Source organism: Prionailurus viverrinus, chromosome A3, assembly GCF_022837055.1.
Source record: "Prionailurus viverrinus isolate Anna chromosome A3, UM_Priviv_1.0, whole genome shotgun sequence".
In the NCBI taxonomy this organism is placed as follows: Eukaryota; Metazoa; Chordata; class Mammalia; order Carnivora; family Felidae; genus Prionailurus; species Prionailurus viverrinus.
In genome coordinates, this window is record NC_062563.1 from 92,192,260 (window position 1) to 92,208,298 (window position 16,039).

General features: G+C 39.9%; 1 protein-coding gene across 1 annotated transcript; it reads left to right on the top strand.

Annotated features, from left to right (window-relative positions):
- Window positions 1-1,885: 1,885 nt before the first annotated feature.
- Window positions 1,886-12,348, top strand: MRPL19 (mitochondrial ribosomal protein L19). The gene is made up of 6 exons (XM_047854121.1): window positions 1,886-2,011; window positions 2,186-2,303; window positions 7,356-7,474; window positions 7,710-7,844; window positions 11,621-11,802; window positions 11,960-12,348. The coding sequence occupies exons 1-6, from the start codon at window positions 1,909-1,911 to the stop codon at window positions 12,179-12,181; spliced, it is 879 nt and encodes a 292-aa protein (XP_047710077.1). The 5' UTR covers window positions 1,886-1,908; the 3' UTR covers window positions 12,182-12,348.
- Window positions 12,349-16,039: the final 3,691 nt, after the last annotated feature.

Genomic DNA, 16,039 nt, shown 5'->3' on the forward strand with positions numbered 1-16,039 from the left:
CAGCAAGAGTGATGATCAAGCTGTTTGGGGCTTAGTTGGCCCAGAAAATTTGTCACCAGTACCAGTCACAATTATGTTTGTCTCTCCTCCCTTCTTCCTCTTCTCTTAAACGTTTGAAGTCTCCTTTTTGGGTGGGTAGAAAAAGTCTAAAATTTAGCTAACCTGAAATTTTGGCTGTGTAATTCCTTGTTATTATAGAATAAATTCCATTCTAATCAAGGACGTTGGAATTAAATTAGAAAACCCTGTCTCTCCTCATGGCATTTTGAATTCTGTCCTCAAAACATGGCCTTCTTTCTCAGGCTGATGTAATAGTTCATGTATCTTCAAGATGGCAAAATAGAGTCATGGGGGGCAGGCTGTAGTGTTTTTTTTAAAAAAAAATTTTAAATTAAATTTAATTTTTTTGGAGGAGGTTGTTTTCTTTTTGGGCATTTGATTTTCATCCCAGGGTCAACAAAAAACTATGGAAGACTTTAAACTGGGGCAAGGCAATGGATGAGGTATGTATGTCTGAGCCACCTTTTGGGTTGCTATGTGGAGAAGAACTGGAGGGAGCTGGAGGCAGGAAGACCAATGAGAAGGCAGGTACAGTGGTTTGCAGTGATCCTGAGGAGGCAGGATGGTGATCTGGATTAGTGATATGGGTAACAGGATGAGAAAGTGTAAGGATTCTTGAGATAATTTATGGTACTACATGTAGTTTAAGGAACTTTACCTGAGAGACAGGGAGACACCAAGGATGGCACTAAGATATTTGGCGTTAAGCAACAGATTGTATGTTGAAGCCATCACTTGAGATAGCCAACACTGGGGAGGTGGTTTGGAAGTAAACGTAATGCATTCAACATGAACATGGTGAGTCTGAGATGCTTTGGGACATTAATTCAACTGGAATGACCAATAAGTAATTAATAATCACATTACTCTGAGTGTGAAATCCTTCCAGTGACTCACCATTGTCAAGGGTACAAATTCCAAATTTCTCAGCAAGACTTATAACCTACTCTTTTGAGTTTCATTTCTGCCACCTATCCCAGCCACCTTGCCCAGCCCAAAGTCAATTTTAGCATGCTCTCTGGAGTCTCAGGGACCCTGTGCCAACTGCATCAGGAACTATTTTCTTTTCTTTTTCTTGCATTCAACTAAGAGTGAGGGCCAGATAACTGGTAGGTGCTGGGATAAAATGGTGAGCAAAACATGACCTTGTCCATGCACTTTCCGCGCTAGACAATAATCCAATAATTACACAAGTAATTCTAAATTAAATTAAATTAAATTAAATTAAAAATAGAATTGCAAAAGGTATCAGAGGTGCTAATGGAAAGTACCTAGTAAGGATAAGAGCCTATACCGGGTTTGGTTTATTTATTTATTCTAATGTTTTTATTTATTTTTGAGACAGAGAGAGACAGAGCATGAGTGGGGGAGGGGCAGAGAGAGGGGGAGACACAGAATCTGAAACAGGCTCCAGGCTCTGAGCTGTCAGCACAGAGCCCGATGCGGAGCTCGAACTCACAGACCGTGAGATCATGACCTGAGCTGAAGTCGGACGCTCAACCGACTGAGGCACTCAGGCGCCCCAATATACCGGGGTTTTGATGTAGAGAAGCCTGAGAAAGTGAAGGTAGATCTGATTCACAGAGGGAGGAAAGTGTTCCTATGGAGGGGTAAAACTTGGCACACTGTGGGGGAACTAGAGAAATATACACTTTCTCTAAAATACTTAGGCCAGGGTTGGGGGTTATTGGGGGGAGTGGAGAGGAAAAGGAACAGAGGAAAAACCAAACCAAAACAAAAAAAGCCTTTGGCTGCTTTGTCCCATAGCAGCTGCCGTCCTATCTCAAGTAGTCCTGACCTCGTCGCACTGATTATTGGGAGTTGTAGTCTTGACCTTAGCGAGCAGACATGGCGGCCTCCGTTGCAGGCGCTTGCGGGGCCGCAAGGGACCTGTCTCGAAGTTTTCGAGCCGCCAGGGGGCTGCTTCCTGCGCTAGCCTCCGTCACCTGGCGTAAGTGGAGCGGGGCTTGCACACCGGAGGGAAGAGGGAGCTCGGGGCGAGGCTCGTGGGAGGCAAGCCTAGAAGGCAGGAGCAACCCTCGTGGGACCGCGAGTTGGGGGAGATTGCAGGGCTCCGCGGGAGTTCTGGGCGAGTTCTGTTGACCTCTGTCGCCCGCTACTGCAGGGGCCCGCGTGGGGCCAGGCCGACAGCAGAGCACCGGACCTTCGGAGCCGGGCGCGTTCAAGCCGCCGCCGAAACCGGTCATTGTGGACAAGCGCGGTCCCCCTCGTCAGGAAAGGAGGTGAGGCCCAGGCCGGCGCGCGGTTCCCGCTTTTTGGGTCTGTGCGCTTGCGAACCTGCCTTTACTTTGGAGATCTCGCCTTTAAAGCAGAGGTGGAACCCCCACTGCACGAGCTTGTGTGCAGGATTCATGAGCTCCTGTGCAAAGCTCAACCACCTCAGGTTTGTCTTCCCCCCTTTTCCCCTTTTCTAGCGTTGAACTTTCTCTGCAGCCTTATTAAATCAGAACTAAAAGCAAGGATTCTCCCTATTTGAAGCTCTTTGCTTCAGCATTCAGATTGTATCAAGAATTTTCCTCTCAAGTACATAGTATTTTACTTGTTTGAGAAACTGATCATTCCTTGCCTCGGTAGAAATGGATTGGCCAGAGCTCACCCTGTGTTCCTTTCCCTACACACGTGTTTTAGTTTCCTGAAAATGCTATACAGTGATAAAATTTTCCGGTAATTGGTGTCTTAAATTTGCTTTCAAAAACAGTGTGCTTAAGTGACTTCTGGGTGGCTCAGTCCGTTGAGCGGCGGACTCTTGAGTTCCACCCAGGTTATGATCTAAAGGTTGGTGAGTTCCAGCCTAGCACTGGGTTCTGAGCTGATAGCTCAGAGCCTGCTTGGGATTCACTCTCTCCCTGTCTCTGCCTCTCCCCTGCTTGCGGGCATATTCATTTATATTCTCTCTCCCTCTCTCTCTCAAAAATAAATAAACTTAAAAAAAAAAAAAAAAAAAAACAAATAAAACCCAGTGTGTTTAAAAGCCTGGTTCACTTAAATGAATGGTGGCAACTTTGGAGGTATCTGTAAGTTTAGGTAACCTAGTTGTATAACAACCTTATTAAAAAGCCAATTTTAGCAGGAAAAGGTTGGTGTGATTTGGCTATTCCTTGTTGGTTGGATTATCTCTGCATGCCTATGTGTGTGTGTTTAACATTGCAAATATCCTGTTCTAAGTTGAACATTGAATTTATGGAAGGTAGAGATTCAGAAAACATTTCCTTACACAACTTTTTTTTTTTAAGTTGAGAAAGCAATATCTCTCTTAAATGGCAACAGTTATTATAATTCAGTTAAATGGGAATGTAAATTGTATAATTACTTTGGGAAACAGTTGAACAAAATTTAGTAATTTTGAGGTTGTGTATACCTTTCCACCCAGTTGGTACACAACTTAAAGTAATATGTACAAGGAAATATGTACAGAAATGAACACAAAAGGTATTTATAACAAACAAAAATGTAGAAGTAGCCTCGATAGCCATCAGTAGGTGAATAGGCAAATGCTTTTATACAATGGAGTATTATATGGCAGTGAAAAATAAATGAACTGGAACTGACATGGATAAATTTCATAAATATGTGTGGAGAAAAAACAACCTGCAGAAGAATTGATATAGTATGATAGCATTTTTATATTGCTCAGACATGCAAATGTAAAGTATAAAATGCATATGTACATTTTACATACATACATGCATATGTAAAGTATAAAATGTACAAGAGAAATTCTCCACAGAGAAATCAGACCTATGGCTTTCCCAATAGCTGACATTACATACCTCGTGATGTGATAGGATTAGATGATCACCTCTATAATATTTTTACCCAAAATGTTTAACCTTGGTCTAGGCATGTGGAAACAATAAACATTTCCAGAATCCAGGGATGGTGTATAAGACAGTAGGTTTTTTGACTCTTCAGAAAAGTCAGTGTTATAAAAATACAAAGATGGGGAATAGTAGCAGTTTAAGAAACTAAAGCGAGTAATACCCAGATATAATGTGTGAAGCTTGATGGTGGCTTGGATTGGGCAACAAAAGGCCTTTTCCAGGACAATTAGATACTGTTAGTTCAGATATGTTTAAATACAAACTACATATTAGATTTTGTTGAATTATTGCAGAAGTTCTTAGGTGTCATCAAAGTATTGTGATAAATGTAGCAGAAAGTCCCTATTCTTAGAAGCTTTCTAAAGTATTCTGAGATGAAATACCTTGCTATTTGACATTTCAAATAGTTCAGGAAAAAAATTATATGTATATATAAAGCAAATATGTCAAAATGTTGGCAGTTGATGAAACGAGATGGTGTGTATATGGGTATTCATTGTATTACTATTTCAACTTTTTGGTGGGCTTAAAAAGTTTCAAAGTAGGAAATGAGTGTTGGGGATCATCATCAAAAAGACATGACTGCTGATTGACCCATGAGCTGAACCCCGGCTCCTCACCCCTTCCCTTGTCTTTGGAATGTGGGTTCTGCTTGCCTTTTCTGCTCCTAGAGGCTGCTCCAAAGACATAGCCTCAAGATGATGATGTGGTATTGAAAATACCTACATAGTGTATGTGACTGAGACCACTTAGGGCCTCTTTGTAAATTTTTTTTTAATTATCTCATTTTATTTTTTTAAATTTACATCCAAATTAGCATATAGTGCAACAATGATTTCAGGAGTAGATTCCTTAGTTCCCCTTACCCATTTAGCCCATCTCCCCTCCCACAACCCCTCCAGGAACCCTCTGTTTGTTCTCCATATTTAAGAGTCTCTTAGTTTTGTCCCCCTCCCTGTTTTTATATTATTTTTGCTTCCCTTCCCTTATGTTCATGTGTTTTCTATCTTAAAGTCCTCATATGAGTGAAGTCATGATATTTGTCTTTCTCTGACTGATTTTGCTTAGCATAATACCCTCTAGTTCCATCCATATAGTTGCAAATGGTAAGATTTCATTCTTTTTGATGCAGGGTAATACTCCATTGTGTGTGTATATATATATCTATATATCTATATATCTATATATCACATCTTCTTTATCCATTCATCAATCGATGGACATTTGGGCTATTATTGACAGTGCTGCTATAAACATGGGGGTGCATGTGTCCCTTCGAAACAGCACACCTGTATCCCGTGAATAAAGGCCTAGTAGTGCAATTGCTGGGTTGTAGAGTGGTTCTATTTTTAACTATTTGAAGGAACCTCCATACTGTTTTCCAGAGTAGTTGCACCAGTTTGCATTCCCACCAGCAGTGCAAAAGAGATCCTCTTTCTCCGAATCCTCATCAACATCTGTTGTTGCCTGAGTTGTTAATGTTAGCCATTCTTTTTTTTTTTTTTTTTTTTTTTAATGTTAGCCATTCTAACAAGTGTGAGGTGGTATCTCATTGTGGTTTTGATTTGTATTTCCCTGATGATGAGTGAGGTTGAGCATTTTTTCATGGGTTTCTTGGCCATCTGGATGTCTTCTTTGGAGAACTGTCTCTTCATGTCTTTTGCCCATTTCTTCACTGGATTATTTGTTTTTTGGGTGTTGAGTTTGGTAAGTTCTTTACAGATTTTGGATACTAACCCTTTATCTTATATGTCGTTTGAAAATATCTTCTCCCATTCTGTCAGTTGCCTTTTAGTTTTGTTGATTGTTTCCTTCACTGTGCAGAAGCTTTTTATTTTGATGAGGTCCCCATAGTTCATGTTTGCTTAAGTTGCTGCAGCAGAGGTCAAAGAGTTTTTGCCTGCTTTCTCCTTTAGGATTTTGATGGCTTCCTGTCTTACATTTAGGTCTTTCATCCATTTTGAGTTTATTTTTGTGTATGATGTAAGAAAGTGGTCCAGGTTCATTCTTCTGCATGTCGCTGTCCAGTTTTCCCAGCACCATTTGCTGAAGAGACTGTCTTTATTATGTTGGATATTCTTTCCTGGTTTGTCAAAGATTAGGTGGCCATACGTTTGTGGGTCCATTTCTGGGTTCTCTATTCTGTTCCATTGATCTGAGTGTCTGTTTTTGTGCCACTCTTTGTAAATTTTTAAGATTTGGTGTCTTGCTGCCACCCAGGACAAGCCTGTATGTGAATTCCCTTTGCTGTTACTAAAACCGTAACCTACCCACCCTGAGTGGCCTGCCTCTTTCTTCAGTATCTCCTTGTCCTTAGAGTATGGGGCCCAGTTTCAGAGTATACCTGGGAAGCTCCTGAGAAAGGGGTGAACCAGAAAAAGGAAGAAACTTCATGGGAAGAATCATCACCAAATTTAATGAGTTACCCCATAGTAATTAACTGTGGGGGAGGGAAGGGTGCACTGGGGCTTCAACTGTATTGATCATTTATTTCTTAGGATGGGTGATAGGGACATGATTTTTCACTGTAATGTCATTTATGCTTTTAAAGAGGTTAGCTTAGGGGTACCTGGGTGGCTCAGTCAGTTAAATGTCTGACTCTTGATCTCAGCTCAGGTCTCGATCTCAGGGTCGTGAGTTCAAACCCTGCCTTGGGCTGTGTGATTGTTGTGAAGCCTATTTAAAAAGAGAGAAAAGAAGGAAAGGAAGGAGAAAGGAAGGAAGAAGTTAGAGAAGTTAAAGAGGAGAAGAGGGAGATTATTTTTAAGGTCATAGTTAATGATTTATATTTGTATTTTTCCAGACTAAATTTATTCAAAAAAAAATTTTGTTTTAGTGTTTATTTATTTTTGAAGGAGAGAAAGATAGAGCATGAACGGGGGAGGAGCAGAGAGAGAGGGAAACAGAATCAGAAGCAGGCTCCAGGCTCTGAGCTGTCAGCACAGAGCCCGACGCGGGGCTCCAACTCACAAACCGTGAGATCACGACCTGAGCCGAAGTTGGACACTCAACCGACTGAGCCACCCAAGTGCCCATCCAGTGTAATTTATTTTAACACTCACAACTCGATGTGAGGCTTGTGGTTTATGGCCATAGGCTTTGTTGTCTGACAGACATGCCTGTGTTTAAATCTTGACTTGATTAGTTCGTAGCTAATATAACAGTACGTCAGTTTACCTTCTGCAAGCTTCATTTTCATCTGTGAAAGGAGATGATGACAGCATGCTCGCCTAATTGTCGTGAGGATTAATTTATGCTCTCGGTGTGTCGTAAACCTTTAACAGGATGCGAGGTGAGTACTCAGGAATTGTTAGCTATTTTCTTGAGCGTCGACAACAGTTTTAGAAATAAATAATCGACTTTTCTTAGGAAGAAAGAATAAAACACGTCAACATCATAATCTTTAATTTTTAAGTTTGCCTTTAATTTTTTTTTAATTTATATTCTTCACAGGTTCTTGAGTCCTGAATTTATTCCTCCAAGGGGAAGAACAAATCCTCTGAAATTTCAGATGGAAAGAAAAGATATGTTAGAGAGGAGAAAAATACTCCACATTCCAGAGTTCTACGTTGGTCAGTAAGAGCTGCACGCTTTCATTATTGGTGGTGGGCGGACTTAGTTTTTTTCACATAGGGAAGAGTGATCTGGGTTTTGCCCAGATCTGGGTTCACAGATCTGGGTTTTGCCCAGATGAGATACTTATTCCTAATATATTAAAATATTTAGGAAGTTAGGAGGTTACCTAGAAATTCTGTTTGTGTGTTTCTGCAAGTCTTGTAAAAGTTCACTTCTCTTTTGAATTTGTAGGAAGCATACTTCGAGTTACTACAGCTGACCCATATGCCAGCGGAAAAACCAGCCGGTTTCTAGGGATCTGTATCCAGAGATCAGGAGCAGGCCTTGGAGCTACTTTTATCCTTAGGAATACTATCGAAGGACAAGGTAGCTTCCATTTCATTAGCTTAATTTTCTGGAAAATGGTATCTCAGGTTCTATTTTGTGTTCTGCATGCCGGGAGAAAACGTCTGGAACTTGAAAGTGAAAGGGATTCCGAGGCCTGACCTGGGCCCGTGGCCTAAGAATGGGATGCGACTGGAGGCTGCGGAGTAAGCAGTCAGTGCTGTGCTTTCCCTTGAGGGCTTCTTTCATCACAGGACGACCACTGTCAGATTTTCCGACCTCTGCCAGCATCACAGGAGGAGACAAGTGACTATTAACAGTGTGGGGAACATTCAGTGTAGGGGGCAATAACCCATGAGAACATTAAGACAAACATAATGATGTCTGTATGAGTCACTTTTCCCTAAAATGAATGCCCCCATTTTGCTTTATATTATGATAGTCACCACAATAATCGTTGTTTGATAAGAATTAGAAGAATTTTTAAAAAGGCAAAACTTGTTTGTTATGCCTAATAAATAAGACAGAGGCCCAAGTGGCAAAATTCTAGAAACATTATGAATCGACATGGCAGAACAGTAAAATTTTCTTTTTTTCTTTTTTTTTTTAAATGTGTATTTATTTTTGAGAGAGAGAGAGCAAGTACCTGAACAGGGGAGAGGCAGAGAGATTGGGGGACAGAGGATCTGAAGCAGGCTGTGTGCTGATAGCAGAGAGCCCGAAGCGGGACTCATCTTGTAATGACCTGTGGTGCCGTGCATGTCAGAGCTTAGCAGGGCTTACAAGTTGCAGAAATGTGTGCCTTCGATCAGATCATGTGTTTGGAGAAGCCTTGCAGTAGAAAACCATGATCATAGGTGTGTGAGATGGACCTTGGTTTGATATTCTTTCTTTTTTAAATTTTTTTTTTAATGTTTATTTATTTTTGAGACAGAGAGAGACAGAGCATGAACAGGGGAGGGGCAGAGAGAGAGGGAGACACAGAATCTGAAACAGGCTCCAGGCTCTGAGCAGTCAGCACAGAGCCCGACGCGGGGCTCGAACTCACAGACCGCGAGATCATGACCTGAGCTGAAGTCGGCCGCTTAACCAACTGAGCCACCCAGGCGCCCCTGATATTCTTTCTTAAAACTGAGATATAATAGTTTCTGCCTTAGTGTTGTGGTCCGTTGTGGGTGATATTCTACATGAAGTACTGAACACTGAATACTCCAAAAATGTTCACTCCCTGTTGCCCTCCTCTAAGGTACTTTTGACTGTTACAACCTGTTTCAACCTTCCCCATTGATACTCCTTTCTTTGGTGTTTTTCCTAGTCCAGTGGCTTTAAATACCATCCATATGATGAGAATTTCCAAATTAAAAAAAAGAATTTTTTTTTTAATGTTTATTTTTGAGAGAGAGAGACAGAGCATGAGCAGGGGAGGGGCAGAGAGAGGGAGACACAGATCTGAAGCAGGCTCCAGGCTCTGCACTTTCAGCACAGAGCTCGACGTGGGGCTTGAACCCACGAGCGTGAGATCATGACCTGAGCTGAAGTCAGACGCTTAACCGACTGAGCCACCCAGGCACCCTGAGAACTCCCAAATTTAGATCTCAAGGACTGACCCTGTCCAGGTTCCGGATTTGTACATACAACTACCTCCTTGACATTTCCGGGTGGATATCTTTTAAGCATACGACAAGCTCAGAATAGGATTGTTTTCCTCACAGTGTGTTCCTCTTGGTTTTTTCTATGTCCATAAGTGGCACCACTGCGTACGTACTTACTTAATCAAAAATTCAGGAGCTATTTTTAATTATTCTCTTCATATATCCAATCAGTCAAGTTTTCTTGGCTTAATCTCCAAAAAATATATTCCAGTTCTGTTTGGTTCTCCGTCTCCATGGCCACCACTCGTGTTCATGCTGCCCTGCCTCCTTCCTGCCTGCAGCTATGCTGTATCCCTGGTTAACTTTCCTGGCCCACTGACTTACTGTGCTCCAGCCAAAAAGACCTTTTTCTGTTTTGTTTTGTTTTTCCCCCCAATATAGCAAGTTTGTTAAGACCCCAGGGCCTTTGCATTTGCTGTTCTTTCTGCCTTGAGCACTCTTGGCTATTTGTAGTGTCAGTCTAAATTGTGTTTTTAGAGAGGCTTTCCCTGGCTATACTATTCATATATTATTTATTCCCCAGCCACAGTATTATTACTCTGTTTATATTGACTATATGAAATTACCTTAAATTATGAATTGTAAATGAAATTTTGGTGTGTCTATTGTCATCCACTAGAATATAAGCTTTATGAGAGGAGAAGGATTTGATCTATTTCGAGTTCACTATAGGCACAGTCCCTAGATCAGTACTTGGAACAGAATAGGTATATAGGAAATAATGGATTAAATCCTGGTATTAAATAGTGGATGTTAATGTTGTTCATACATATTTGTATTTCTCTTGGGATTATTTCAGGAAACCTCAGAATATACTCTTTCCCTTAAGTGTTTGGTGCTAACAGAGGATGTATCTTAAACTATTACTTGTAGCATCTTGAAACAGCAATGCTGTTCCCAGCTTGCTTCATATGGAGAGCCCCAGTATGTTTTTTTTTTAATGTTTTATTATTTATTTTTGAGAGAGAGAGTGTGAGTGGAGGGGAGGCAGAGAGAGAGGGAGACACAGAATCTGAAGCAGGCTCTAGGCTCTGAGCTGTCAGCACAGGGCCCGACACAGGGCTCAAACCCATGAACTGTGAGATGATGACCTGAGCCAAAGTCGGACGCTTAACCAACTAAGCCACCCAGGTGCCCTGAGCCCCAGCGTGTTTTAAAACCTAGGCCATCCTGGGGTGCCTGGGTGGCTCAGTCGTTTGAGTGTCCGACTCTTGATTTTGGCTCAGGTCATGATCCCAGGGTCATGGGACTGAGCCCTGCATTGGGCTTTGCACTGAGTGTGGAGCCTGCTTAAGATTCTCCCTCTGCCTCTCTCCCTCACTTGTGCACTTTCTCTGTCTCTAATATAAAAAAAAATTTAAAAGGAACTGATCTGGATTAAAAAATAAATAAATAAAACTTAGGCCATCCTTAGGAGGGACTTCTAAACCAAAGTTAGAACTTAAAAATGTATTAACTCTTTGCATCATTACTCCTGTTGCCCTTAATGTAGGAGATCAAGTTTTATAAGTAATTGGGAAACAAACAAAAATGTGACAGTGAAGAATTTACTCAAATTTTCTCCAGGTTAATAGTATCAGAAGTGAAGAGTGTGGGGATGGGCTAAATGGGTAAGAGGCATTAAGGAAGACACTTGCTGGGGTGAGCACTGGGTGTTACACATAGGGATGAGTCACTAGAATCTACTTCTGAAATCATTATTGCACTATATGCTAACTAACTTGGATGTGTATTTAAAAACTAAAAAGAAAAGGAGATGAAGAAAACATTCTCAGGATCTAATCCCTCTTCTGATACTAGACCCTAAACAATTTTAACACTGTTATCATGGTCTCTTAAGATCTTTTTGGGCCAGACCAATAAACAAAAAAGGATTTGAAAAAAAAAAATAGTACCAGAAGTGAAGAGATGTGTGACTGTATTTATAGAAGACATTTTTCTTTAGACTATCATTCTAACTCAGATTTTTTTCACTTTTTAATCTACATGGACTTTAATTTATTTCTTTTTCTTTCGGTAATCTTTATCTTAAAAATTACAAATTTATGTCACATGTCCTATGTGCAAAACCCTGTGCTAGTTCCATTATAAAATAGTTTTTACTGTTGTATAAGGCGTATACAGGCGTCTGGGTTCAGATTGTAAGAATATGTTTTCTCTGTTTAGGTGTTGAGATTTGCTTTGAACTTTATAATCCTCGAATCCAAGAGATCCAAGTGGTCAAATTAGAGAAACGGCTGGACGATAGTTTGCTATACTTACGAGATGCCCTTCCTGAATATAGCACTTTTGATATGAATATGAAGCCAGTCGTACAAGAAACTAGCCACGACGTTCCTGTTAATCAGGTATGAGTTGTATTTGTAGAACTGAAAGTTCTATATAGAGTAAGAAAGAGTCACCTTAATGAAAACTTTTAGAAGAATTTTGCTTGCTACTAAACAAAGTCTTTCTTTCTTTCTCTTTCTTTTCTTTTTTTTTTTTTTTTTTTAATATCATCTGTAGCTGAAAGTAAAAATGAAGCCTAAGCCCTGGTCCAAACGCTGGGAACGTCCAAAATTTAATATTAAAGGAATCAGATTTGATCTTTGTTTGACTGAAGAGCAAATGAAAGAAGCTCAGAAGTGGAGTCAGCCGTGGCTTGAGTTTGATATGATGAGGGAATATGACACTTCAAAAATCGAAGCTGCAATATGGCATGAAATTGAAGCATCGAGAAAATCCTGATTCTGAGACTCAGTTTGGTTATTTGCAGAGGATGTGCTGACTCCCAGAGGATTTACTTAAAGACCAATTTAATTTTATATATAAGGACATACTCATCAAATCAATTAAACATTCATTAGTTTATGAGTACTGTTGCAAAAAAATAAAATTAGTATGTCAGTTTATTACTTCAGAGTCAAATCATTACCAAAATTCTTTTCATTGAGCCTGGAATCTGAACACGGAAGTGATGGGATTTCTTTCAGTTTGTGGAATAAATTATAAAAAGTGTATGATATAAAGAGTAATAATAGAGTGAATATTGATGTAGCCACCTCAGGGTTAAGAGGTGAAACATGTAGTAAGATCCAGGAAGGTTAAGAAATAGAACATTTACTAGGGGTTGAGAAGCTTCTTATGTGTCTGCAATTGCATCCTTCTCCCCTCCCAGATACAAGCACTATCCTGACTTTGTGTTAATCATTCCCTTGTGTCTCGTTTGATTTTATTGTATACATATACATTCTAAAACAACATAGCTAGTTTTGGAAAACCTGTTGGCAGATAAAAAAGGACAAAATTATCATTATTACATGAAGGCTTCATGGAGAAGGTAACAGTCTTTTGCTCATAGTCTGGCTGCATTTTCTCTGATTGCAAAAGTCACTTTGAGGTAGTTCGTGGCCAAGGTCATAAGTGAGTCCTGCTTAACAAGAAGGCTCACCACAGGGCATCTGACAATTGATGTCTGGCAGAAATGGGGTTGGAGGGAGTAGACTTCTCTATATTTTCTGATTTTCAGCTCATGAAGAATCAAGCTCCAGCTCACAGGATAGGTCAGAACTATGCTTCTGTAGGACAATGTGTGTATCCTTGCTGATCCATGTAGCTGAGAGTGGAATGGAAATCTGGCATATAATGGCATATGGTATTGAGGGCAACCCTCAACCTGTTTTGAATTATGCTGCTCAGATCTACCCTCTGGTGCCTGGCTAATTTGGGATTTGCATTGACTTCTCTCCTGTGCTGATTTTTTTCTGGATGTTTTGTTTTTTATTTTATTGGTTACTAATTTATTTTGGTGGAGCACATCTTTTGGTAGCTTTCAGAGGAAGTAGGTATGGAGGTAAATCTTTGGAGTCCTTGCATGTCTGTCCTATTTGGTAATTTTATAGAATTCTAGGTGTGAAGTAGTTTTCCTTCTGAATTTTGAAGATATTGCTACACTGTCTTGTTTCCAGTTGCGTTGAGAAATCCAAAACTATTTCGATTTCTGTTCTTTTTGACCTGAAAGCTTGTAGACTATCTTGCTCCTCAAGGTAATGAAATTTCACAGTGATGTGCTTTCGTGTGGGTCTGTATCCATTATGTCCGGTATTTGATGAATCCTCTCAGTATGCTAACTTGTGTCTTTTGTTTCTGGGAAACTTCTTGTTCATTGATGATTTCCTCTCCTCTGCTTTCTCTTTTGGGAGAAGTTAATTTGATGTTGGTTCTCCAGGACTGGATCTCTTTCCCCCCTTCCCCAGCCTCATCTCTCTTTAATTCAGTCTTCTAACTCTTCTTTGCTCTCATAATTTTAAATCTGAAGATCCCTTTTTGATTTCTGGATGCTCCTTTTCTTACATGGTACTTTGTTCTTATTTTATATTTTTGTCTATGGATGTCTTCTGTTACCACTCAGTACATTCATGATAGTGTTTGTGTGTTGTTGTTTTGTTGGGGTTTTTTTATGAAGTTGTTTTTCTGTAGGATCTGTTTTCTTCAAATTTCTTCTTTCTTTGTGTGTGTGTGTGTGTGTGTGTGTGTGTGTGTACACACACATTTTTTTTTTTTTTAATTTTCCTGTTTTAGGCTTTTTCAGGACATCTGACAATCCTTGGCTGTCTATTTCTGGTCAAATAGTGGACTAAAAAGCTGATTAGGAGCCTTGGACTTGTGAGAAGCGTTGTTTTTAGGGTTATTGGGGTCGACTTGTTTTGGGAGTTCTGTCCTCCACGTATGTGAATGTCTTGGATTGGTCACATTCTCCAGAGTAGAGGCTTCCAGTCTCCCTCCTAGATGGCAAGGATCTGTCTGCCGGTGTTGTGAGAACCTGATGGGGGAAGAAGCATGGGGTTTCAGTCACTATATGTGTATGTGCTAGCTTGTCCAACTTTCCCCTCCCCACCAACACGCTACTGGCTTGCTACCCTCAGTACTGGAAGTCGAGAAAAACCGTCTTTCAGATGTCTAGAGAATAAACTTCTGGCCTTTTACTGGCGTGGGGAAGGGCTAGACAAGCAATGGTGAGGAATAGAGGAAGGGATATTAGGCATATAACCTCCAAATACTTCTCATTAGGTTCTTCTATTAGCCACTGTTCTTAACCCCCAGCTGCCGGGGTATTGAATCTGCTGACTGGACAATTATGAGGGCGAATTAGGTTGATTCTCACCTTTCTCCACTGCTGGCTTGATTTGCCTTTCTTGAGTCTGCTAATCCATCCGTTTGCTTTGTCAGAATTGTGTTCTGATTGTTTCTTGTCCTGTTCTCTCCTCTGGTTTTGTGTGTCATTCATAGGCTTTCAGTGGTTTGTACTGCTTGCCTCTTGTCCTGTTTTCTCTGTCCTTGTGGATTTGTTTTTTCCCTATGGTGTATTTTAATGGTAATTTGAATAATTCATCTGACAAATTAGCCTATGTAGCCATTTTTTCAATAATAGATTTCTTCTCCAAAATAAGTTTTTAGATATTAACCTTGGGGTTCTCAACATTCAGTGCATCCTTGATCTTTTTTACTAATAGTTGTTACACAACATTCTGATTACACTTAGGAAGCAGTGGAATTTACCACTTATATGTATTACTTGCTGAGAAAGCTCAAAAATTTTAACAAGAGTCTGATATTTTTCTCTTTTTTTTTTTGAGAGAGAGAATGAGTGGGGGAGGGGCAGAAGGAGAGAGAGAGAAAGAGAATCAAGAATCTCAAGCAGGCTCCACGATGCTGGGCTCAATCTCATGACCATGAGATTGTGACCTGAAGCAGAAATCAAGAGTCATGCTTGACCGACAGTCACACCGAGGTGCCCGATACTTTTTTCCCTTTAACTTGTCAAAAGATAATCATTAAAGCCTGTTCATTTTTTACCTTGGTAAACATACTTCATTCAACCTTGGCAGAGGAGCAGATGAATGATACATTTCAAGATCTAAAGCTGGGTAAATATGATCAGCTCATAAGTACATGTATTCATAACATAATGAATACTGTTTTTCACTCTAAAATTATCTTTAAAATTCTTGTGAGTTTTCCTCCAGAAACAAAGTAAATCTTAATATATTAATGTGTCTAGGATAAAAATTTGTATTGTAAGATAATATATAGCAAAATTTGCCCTTTAACCATTTTTAAGTGTATGATTTGGGTGGCATTAGTTACATTCACAATGCTGTGTGGCCATCACCACTAGAACTTTTTCCTTACCACAAACAAACTCCTTAAGTAACTCCCTATTCCTATCCCCTCTCTTCCAAGCTCCTGGTAAATCCCATTCTACTCCTTATTTATTTTTTACTCTTTATTAATTTACCTATTCTAGATACTTCTTTTAAGTGGAATCACAAAATATTTGTACTTTGCGTTTGGCTTATTTCGCGAATATGTTTTCAAGATTCATCCATGTTACAACATCAGAATTTCATTTCTTTTTATGGCTAAGTAATATTCTACTGTATACTTACTATATTTTGTTTATCCATTCATTTCTTGATGCACACGGGTTATTTTCACCTTTTGGTTATTGTGAATAATGCTGCAATGAAGACTGACATGCAAGTATCTCTTGAAGTTGCTATTTTTATATTCTTTTTAAACATATTCCAGGCTTATACCCTGGAA